Source organism: Nestor notabilis, unplaced genomic scaffold (assembly GCF_000696875.1).
Source record: "Nestor notabilis isolate BGI_N333 unplaced genomic scaffold, ASM69687v1 scaffold27049, whole genome shotgun sequence".
NCBI classification, from domain to species: domain Eukaryota; kingdom Metazoa; phylum Chordata; class Aves; order Psittaciformes; family Psittacidae; genus Nestor; species Nestor notabilis.
The window spans coordinates 1,981-11,778 of record NW_009944530.1 but is presented as its reverse complement, the minus strand read 5'-3'; the positions used below and the strand labels follow the sequence as shown (position 1 = coordinate 11,778).

General features: G+C 43.6%; 1 protein-coding gene across 1 annotated transcript in view; it reads right to left on the bottom strand.

Annotated features, from left to right (window-relative positions):
* Positions 1–9,177, bottom strand: part of TCF7L2 (transcription factor 7-like 2 (T-cell specific, HMG-box)) — a gene marked incomplete at its 3' end in the record, with an annotated part of 34,642 nt that extends 25,465 nt beyond the window's left edge. The window contains exons 1-2 of the mRNA XM_010022464.1: positions 9,173–9,177; positions 5,551–5,559 (exon numbers count right to left, since the gene is read on the bottom strand). Coding sequence (XP_010020766.1) covers positions 5,551–5,556 — 6 coding nt within the window. The remainder of the gene's footprint in view (positions 1–5,550; positions 5,560–9,172) is intronic.
* Between the last annotated feature and the right edge of the window lie 621 nt (positions 9,178–9,798).

The window sequence follows — 9,798 nt, the reverse complement described above, 5'->3', positions numbered from 1 at the left end:
ACTCTTGAGTTTCTTTAGTGGTTTTGACCCATCATGCTCCCGTATAGAGCAACAGCAATTTCTCTTTTTAATTTTGTAGTCTTGTGCTTCACCTCCAAGACGCAGGCAGGCTTCTCAGTGAGGGGCTGACAGAGCCCCCCGTTTAATTAGCACGAGACCCAAATGATCACTGACCTGCAGGTCTTTTCCTTTCCCCTTCCTGTCCTCACTTTCAGTTCTGCATTTTACTGCTCATTGCAAATACTCCAGATAAAAAGCCTTTGTAGTGAGAGTATTCCCTTCATCAGTAAGCATTAAGCTGACAAGCGATCACCTGCATATTTTATATATATATATTTTAGAAGAGCTGATTAATTATCAATTCATAAGAGAATGCTAATAAATGGAAGCTGGATACTGATGAACTAGGCTACTAAAATATTCAGCTATATAAATAATGGCAAAACCACAGATAAAGCCATTGAAATTAACACTCTTGTGGGGGGAATAACCACACAGATATCATGAGGTTTTCCCTGTCACATTCCTAGCTTGTGGGGGAGAGGAATTCTTTTTCTTAACGACGATAAAAAAAAAAGAAAGGAGTGAATGAATGAAAGGAAAAGGCAGGCTGAACTGTAACTTACCCTTACAAGATCACAAAGAAAAAATTAAGCTGAAACAAGCGAACTGCTGGACCATTTACTGCGAGTAATCCAATTGCAAAAAACCCTATTCCCCATAGAGGATTTTCACTAAAATCCTACAACAGGGACATTTAACCAGATTAGGTACCAGCAAAGATAAAGAGGCTGGTATTAGATGATGAATGGATTAGAGTCAGGTTTCATTTTAGAATGTGTCTTCATTTCCTTTTATTACTTTAAGTAAGGAACAACTTGCATTAACATCAAGTAAAAGGAATCACATTAAAATGAAGTAGTGATACAACGGTGGCCCCCGATAGCGCCACTCACTGCCGTTCAGGGTCTGCCAGCACCCTTCTACTCACCCTCCTGCCCGAGGACGGCTCTGAACCCCACTGCTCACTCCCCAGCACCCCCAAACACACACCCTCGCCATGCTCCTTTACACAAGTTATTATCTGATCTCGGTCTGAACGCTCCAAGCTTCCCTTAAAAGCATTTCAAAAGTAATTCAGTTATTCTCCAGGAATGAGCTTCTAAGACTGAGGAGGAAGGAAGAGGGGAGATGGACTGAGAGCTAGGAGGAAAACAAACGTCAGTCTTCCCCAAATAAACAAGAAGTCCCTCCATCGTGCTAAGCTTCACCTTCAGCTCTGGCAGCCTCCTCCAACCCAGGAGGCTCCCCCAGCCCCAGCTGTACTTAGCTATTTGACTCACCCCTTTGATAACCTGTGCAAAAACAGTGTGCCTCCAAAACAAGCAAGTTAAAGAGCAGTGCTTATGCTGCCCAGAACTTTGACTGTGTTCATCCCTTTCTGCAGCCTCTTACACGAACGATTCCCCTCTAACACCAGGCACATGGCACAGAAGAGTCCCATGTCAAATGACCACCACGCAGGACAGCGTGTGGTTGCGATAGCCAGCCCTATGAATTACGGCACATTGTGTTGGTTGGGTTGTAGGTCAGATCTTCTGCCAGCTTTACAACCAAGGACAACTTTTGGCCGCAGAGATCCATAATGGTTTCACATCAGAGGAACTATGGGGATTTAGCTCCTTAACTCAAAAAGACAAAGGAGATGCTCTAACCCGGTATCTCTTCTCTTCCAAGTGAACCAACCTAAGCAGTCCAAAAGTAACTGACAGGTTTGGCAAGGGCTTCACATAACAAATCGTATTACACCCCATGCAAACTAGCAGGCATCTGCTCAACACCACATGACTTTATAAGCCGAATGACCAGTTGATCTAGTTCACAAAAAAACAATCATTCCCAATAGGAGGGATTTTTGCCTACCTGAAATTGTATGAACTCTGCTGTTAGGTGACCCACGGTGCGGCTGGTAGCTGCTGTAGCCCTGTGCTCTCCCAAGTCTACCTTCCCATCATTGCAAAAAACCCTCACCCAGATCCTGACAGACACTGAGGGCTGTCTTCCACAGACAGCTTATTTTCATAGAAACTGGAACTGGTTAGTTAAATAAGTGAGTGACAGAATAACATTAAAGGGTCAGACTTAAGCCGACAAACAAGAAGCAACATGAGAGAAGAGCTGGACTTACATGCCTGTATCACCAAAGCCAGATATACCATAGGGGGTTACATGTAAACTGTGGGAAATTACCACCCACTGCTTTGATATACCAAGAACTCCTACAATATCTCCATAAAATGAGAGGGGGAAAAAAACCACCAACAAGCAAGAGTTTGAGCCTTAAGTCTGCAAACTTTTCCCCAGGTAAGTCATTTTTATTTGGGTGACTGCCCGGCACTCAAACAATTCATATAAAGGTACTGGATGTGAGGGCAGGATACTTCTTTTGCCACTGTGATGATGCTGCGGCAGAGATGTGGGGAGAAAGTATTGGGGGAAAAGGGGAAACTGTCATTTACATGCTCAAAAATATGCTCTCTGGGACAGAGGAGTGTGATCCACTGCTCCTGCAAATCAGTCTACATCTGTATCCCTACCCAGGGCTAGGTTTGTATTCTGTTTTGCACTGTTTATCTCACACTGGGAAAAGGGACCGTAACGCCGCTTATAATAACACATACAATTTGCAAGCCAAGCTAATAATGCATAATATGCTAAATAAGCCGGTCTTTAAAAACAGCATTCCTGAAGTTAACTAAGCTTGCTTGGGAAAGAGGAAAAGAAAGGACTAGCTGGGAAAGAGCAGGATTAATCCTGCACATGCATCTTCCTTTGAAGTCAATAGGAGCTCTGCCTGAGTAACAAGTGTGGTCCTAACCCCATCCACTGGCAATGAAAGGTAAACCACAGAAGCCATCAATAGGAGACACCTATTAGATGACCTTAGCCATCCCCCTGCACAAGGCCCTTCTCCAATATACATTTTGTGAGTACTTTATCAAGGGTAGTTTTAAGCTAAAAGCCATTGTGAGATGCAGGAATTTCTCTGGCAACTTGAAGAACTCCATTTATGGCTATGTCAGGCACGGAAAGGGAAACTGCACTGGTACGCACAGATTAGCATCAGGGCATGTGGTAATAGGATGGGAACAAGTGAAGATTTCTAGAGAGAAATCCCAGCATCTACGAAGTACCAAGTCATCTGCTGATAAATCACGCCTCTCCACTGAAAGCTGGGGTCTCATATGCTGGGTTAGAGGGCACAGTAAAGAACTGCAAGAAAACAACAGAAGTTTGCTTTTCTTGATAACTGCTGCCTGAAGCAAACTAGAGGAAATTGTCCCCGTAGGGACTCAACTACTAAATCTCTCTATATGAATTTGAAATGCTTCTGGGAGTGCTTAAACACAGATGATTTTAAACAATAATGGAGCTCTGAAATGATGAAGAAAAAAACCCCAAACACCACCAAACCCACAACAAATTTTGGACTGATATATTTTTGAGAGAGATACTGAGATCCAGTTAGCCTAAGTTCTGATAGGTGCCTTTAGGGAACAAAAAATCCTATCTGAACTTCAGATTTAAACTGCAGGGGATTGTATGTATAAATTGCTGTGTATTAGTCTTTGTTGCGCAGTAAGGACATTTCATTAACAGGATGAAAGATACTTCTATGCGTGTACAGCCCAATTTAATACACCCCACTGATGAATACTCCCCAGTTAAGAAGAAGTTAATACATACTGTATAAATCAATAGTTCCTAAGTCTCTGAAGCAACATAAGACTTGCACGAGATGAAACACTGTATTGTGAGCACACAAAGAGAAACCAACCTTTAAACAGGAAGAGTTTGTTGAGTTTGTTACTGCGATTTCTGTTTGCAAATTCATAGCTTGTTCGGCGTAGGTAATAAAAATAAGGTATTAACTCAAAGTCTTGAGAAAAACATGCCAGAGAGGCCAGAGGATTTATCTTCACTGGGATAATGTGTGTTTAGTAAAAGCAGGTCTGCAAAAAAAGCCACCCAGGCTGGAAACAAGCCATCATGCCATTGCAGCATCGCAGAGGCCAAAGCCTTTGGCCTCGGCCGGCAGGAGACTCTGGTCCTATGGATCCCTGGCCCAGCAGCCAAAGGCAGGACGGGGGATGCTCCTGCCCCAGCAACTCTGGGGGGCACAGCCAGGGAGGGACTCCCCTCCCCAACCTGGGTGACCTTTTTTAAGTGTCCTTAAGTCCCGTTTGTGAGGCAGGGATGTGCTGCTGCCTGCAATGCACCCCCCAACCACCCTCAACCAGGAACGTGGCATGGAATTGGGAATGCAGCATGAGAGGGACTGATCAGGCACCTGCACTCTGGACCCCTGAGTCCCCTCCCCTTCTTCCACTACCAGTAACAGAGGAGGAATGAGAGCTGGCCATTCACCTTAAAACCTATTAATCAACAGCCACTGAAAACAAATGGAGCTAGAGCTCCGCCTGTCTTTTTTTGCCATGTCCTCCTCTTCCCTGTTTCCCCATTGCTTTCCCTTTCTGCTGAAGAAAGATGGGCCCTGAAAGTGCCTTTATGAGCCTAATACAATAAAACAAAAGCAGCACAGAGAGGGTTTGTCAGCCTTTTCCCCTCCTCCAGGGTGGATGCAGAAGGTCGACAGTGGTGTTGAATTAGCAGACCCTCCTGGAGTTGCTCTCTGGGCTTAGCAAAGGGTACCATTCAAGACCAGTCCGCATTAAAAAACAGGTTTATAACTTGTCGCCCTGTATTTTCCAGATGGTGCTATTGCAGTTATGCTGACTGTGGCCAGTGAAATGCTAACAGATGTTCCTGAGCTGCTGTGCAGCTCCAAAGATGCTCGTAAGAGGCACGTTTCTTTTTTACTGAAGGTTCATCTCTCCTTGGTTCAGCCTAGGAATGACACCCCCACTTCCCCCCATCAGAAAACTAAGTTGCAAGAAAAGGCAAGTGCCAAAATATTGCTGCAAATACTAGAATATTCTTCCATTTCCAGCCAGAGTCACTAGTACCCAAAGCTGAGCACCCATTAGTAAGCACCATTCTGGCCCCGGAGGGAATACCCACACCAGCAGCGGCTCCAGGTGGCACCCCAAACTTCAATAAAGGAAACTGCAAGCCATCTGGGTTAACTGAAAAGCTAAGGCCAACCAAACCCACCAGCTACATGCAACTCATCCCCTTCCCAAGCATAAAAATTCAATGCCAGTGATGAAGCATTCCTGAAAAGAAAAACAGACTGAATTTTACCCAGCTCCCTTCAGCTAGTGGAGTCACAGTTTATTTTCTTAAGGATGCTTTCACACCTGACTAAGCATTCCCTCCAGAAAACTACTTCCCCTTACTCCATTATAGCTGATACAGTGGCCTGAGCCCTTTCACAGTTTAATGTAGCTGATTTCTGCCTAAGGTCCTGCCCTAAGCTAACTGCCCATTGTAGCGGGAGACAAGGCCTCCATTGATAATCACAACTCACCCTGCTAAAAAAAAAGGCTCATTTTCTTCTTTCACACAAACGATGACAGGAGCACTGACAACCATGTGCTGGGACAATACCCACCCTAGACAGAGCTTGACAAAAAAACACCAAACCCCCACTGCCCTCCCCTTAATAAATAATAAAAGGGGGGGAACAGGACACTGTTGCACCCTTCTGATTCTTCCCCCTCCCTCCCTGACCACTTCCCAGGCCAGCAAGTGCCTACCTGCTCCTGAAAGAACTGCCGGCTTTACCAAAAAAACCCCAGGCTCTATTAACAACCTCTCAGACAAAACAACAAAATCAGCTTCCTGGCTTTAAGTGCCCAGCAATTCATTCAAGAGAAGAATCATTTTCTTTCTTCTCCCCCCCACGTTTAACTATGATGAAGTGCCCCCTGCATACTGGAGCACTAAGCCATCGTGCTTGACATTTTCGGCATCCTTCCTGTCCAGGAGTGAAGGTACTGAGGGGAAGGGGTGGGAAAACGAGGATTTAAGATGTTCAGGAAATTTCCACTTAATTTTGCCAAAAGGCAATTATGTGAAATGATCTGGTGACAATTAGCATACACCAAATCCTCTAGCGTAAAAGGGAAAGACCCGGGGTTTAGCTACCTAATTACTGCCTGTTAGTTCTCATGCAGGAGAATTAAAACCACTAGTAGTAAAACATTATTATTAATGCGGTGCTCACACTTTGCTTTCAAAGCTCTCATTACTATGGTATTTGGGGTGTTGGGTTCTTTTAAGTAAAAATAATAAACTTGGGAGTTTAAATACAAGCGAAGTGCTGCATTCTTGGACCATGCAGTGTGACTCTAATGTCAGGTCAGACCCAGAGAAGCACCTGCTACACAACTCTGTATTTTGAGATTCTTCACACCTGGAATTACATTTAGGCCAGTTAGATTTTACCTCACCCATTCTCTTAATGTTTTATTGATGAAGAGAAAGCTCTCTGCTGCATCTGTTCTGCCTGACCTTGGCAATACAAATTCAGACAGTTACCCCAGCCTATAGCCCAGAAAGCGTGGCCTCCACATACCCAGCCAATACAATAAAATTCCTGTATCTCAAAATCAGAGCTGATTTGATCAACAGGTGGATTTCCCCATACCAGGAGGACAGGGTAGTGTTCAGACTCTCCAAGTTTCAAGCATCAAGGTGCCCACATCTGTTTCTTTCGTCACAAAAGGAGAGGCACAGTTTCTTCCCCAACCTTACAAACACTTGGTGCTTTCTTTGCAGGTGTTAGTTAATTACTAGACAGATACTATCTCTGCAGAGCAGGCAAGCCTTCCTTCATGTCTAACAAAGCGAAAAGCAGAAAGACTTGGCATATATTAGACTAAAACCAAAACCCATCGTTTTCTTAAGCAGTACCAGCACAACGTGTGCTGGATACTCAACCACTAAGCAAACAGACTGGCCAAACCTAAGCAGGTCTTCAGGAAATGCTCCTGATCATGAAGGGGGAGAGATACAGAGCAATAATGCAAGCACAGAAATTCAGAAAAGATAGGAAGAAGGGAGAAGTGAATATAAGCAATAGGGTGCTTGTAATTGCCCTGATAGACTTTGTTAAGTGCCTTGAATGAATACCTAGCCAAGCAATTTTACTTCCTGCCTAGCACTCTCTAAAATGCCACATTATAAACAGCTTTAATTCTTGCATATAAATCTCTTATTTCAGCACCAGACAGACACATGCAGTAGGAGAAACAGCTCCACTGAATTTCTTTGGCTATCTGTGACTTCTTTCTACAGTAAAAACTTCAATGTGAAGCTGCTAAAACACTGCAAGGAATGCAGAAATAAAATGAAGATGCACGCCTATACCCACTTGGATTTGGCAATTTCAGTAACAACAGCATCATTAAAAAACTAACACGCATACACATGCCTCCGGATATGCTGCCAAGTTTTCAGGACAGCTTTTTCAAACGCAGTATTCACAAATCATAGCGGACTGTGCTCAGTACTGATACACAACGTATGTAGCAAATGTGTATTAAACAGCATAACAAATAACAAGGCTCTAAAAATACATTTTCATTTTTACATCTGCTAAAATCATTACACGCTGCCACAAAACAACTGAGTGATGAAATTAAGGAAATCCACATCAATTCTTTCTTGAATAAATTCAACAAAGTTTCCCTAAAAATGTGACGTTAAACACACATCAGAGCTGAAACACCTTACAAATATTCTGAAAGAAAAGAAAGAGGCACATTCATACAGCGCTGTCAGGCCTTTTGCCCCCAGTCCCCACAAAAAGAATTCCTCTAAAGGTAAAACGCTTACGAGATCTCATCCCCAGCCACGTAAAACCTGCATATGCAACTACATGCAGTGAAAGAAGAAACATTTAAATAACTGTCCTTTCAGATTAATTCATTTATAGATCCATTCTACAGAATTTTATCCCTTGTTTTATACAAGAAAAGGCAAATAAATCAAGTAAGTTACTCAGGCAAAGGTACCACAGAGTACTGAAGTGTTAGAAATCCTCCTCCTGGATTGACTGTCAGCAAGGCTGGCAGAGTTGGAAAAGGAAACAGCAGAAAACTCAAGACTGCCACAAAACCTCCGGTGAAGATGTGATGCTTTCCAAAATTGTTAAATACTTTTCTGTTTTCTGTGTACAATCCTGGGCAGTCTACAGAATGGGCTGAGGGGCAGGTTTACTTTCTGTAATATATATTAATGAGACAAAACAAAGTCTCATGGACTTCTGGTAACGAACACAGAACGACTGTGTCAAAACACGTTATTTCCTATTTATCAACATTCAGGATTATTTTTCGTATTCCTTTATCACTGGGAGAAATCATTTTTATGGAGTGGCCCTAAAATTTTTACCTTTCACATTACGGCTGATCTTTATAAAGAATTGAGAGAATTTAACCGAGTGTCAACCAAACACAGGATCAAAAGCACCCGATTAAAAACTACTACATACTATTTTTAATCATTAAAAAAAGAAATAAAAAGATCTCGTTTTGTGTATGACAAGAGTTAAACCATTCCATCTCCAAACCCCCTTAACTGTAACGTATGTGCCCTGCTACAAACCAACTTTTTCTCCTTATAAAAAATATATCAACAAACATTTTTACCTTCATGGTTTCAGAGTTAAGGAAATATCGTACTGAACTGAAGAAAGCTTTGAAGTGGCCCCCTCCGCCCCAAAGGAAAAAAAGGAAAGCAAAGCTAGTGATGTCATGGTCACTGTGTGAATGTATGTCTGCGGATGTAACACACAGCTAACACACGCACGCACACTTCTCCCTGGCTGGTAACCATTGTTCAGCATCCAGAAACCAGCCCCTGGAACCTGCTGTACAGCAGGCAATGAAACACACCCCCCATCCCCAAACACACCCCGATCCCACCCTGGATGCACCGGGAAAAAAAAATAGAAGCCGGTTGTCGTCCCCCCCCGCCTCTTTCCATAAACCAAACCCCAACACCAGGCGGAGGAAGGGCAAAGAGGAGGAGTGCGACAACTCTGCCCCGCTGCACCATTGTGTCGCGACAAACCGGCTGTGCCGCGCGCTCCCCGTCACTGCTGCACAATTAAAGTGCCATCGAAAAGTCCCGCTTCCCCCTGCTGAAAAAGACGCTTACCATAAAATAAATAAATAACAACACCGCCGCTAACAAAGGTCACAGCTGGAGATGCTTGCTTGATTTCTCACACCACCACCCCCCCTTCTTTTTTGTGATTCCACACAGGAGGAAAAAAAGGAGAGGGAGAGAGGGGGAGAGGGAGAGAAGTCACATCAGAAGTTCAATGGTCAAGACGGAAAGCGCACACGCAGAAAGTGCTACTCACCCAGCAATTCAAATTGAGATGCCAGCAGCCGAACTGCTGGAAGAGAGAGAACCCAGAGGCAAGCGCTCCTCCTTTACCACTCAAATCTTCCATTCCCACTAAAATTGCATCCCTCGGGTACATAACAGCTTTGTCTTTCCTTCTCTTAACCTCAAAAACTTTTTTCTTTACTGTCTAGATGCCAATTGTGCTGGCTTTGTATTATTTTCCTCGCAGCTTTTCTCTCTCTTTTTCTTTCCCCGCTCAAACCTCCCCCCCACCCCCTTCACTTAAAGTACTGGAAAAGCTGTCTTAAAAGATCAAGATGTCTCCAGTTTTTTGGCCTGGTGTTTTCTGAATGCTCAAAATCCACTGTCATGTTGGCTGTGAGAAGTGTCTTATTTCTAAATTGCCGGCTGCAGTTATCAAAATTTAGAGAAGCCTCCTGTCTTTTCTGATATAGCACTTTACCATCATCCTTC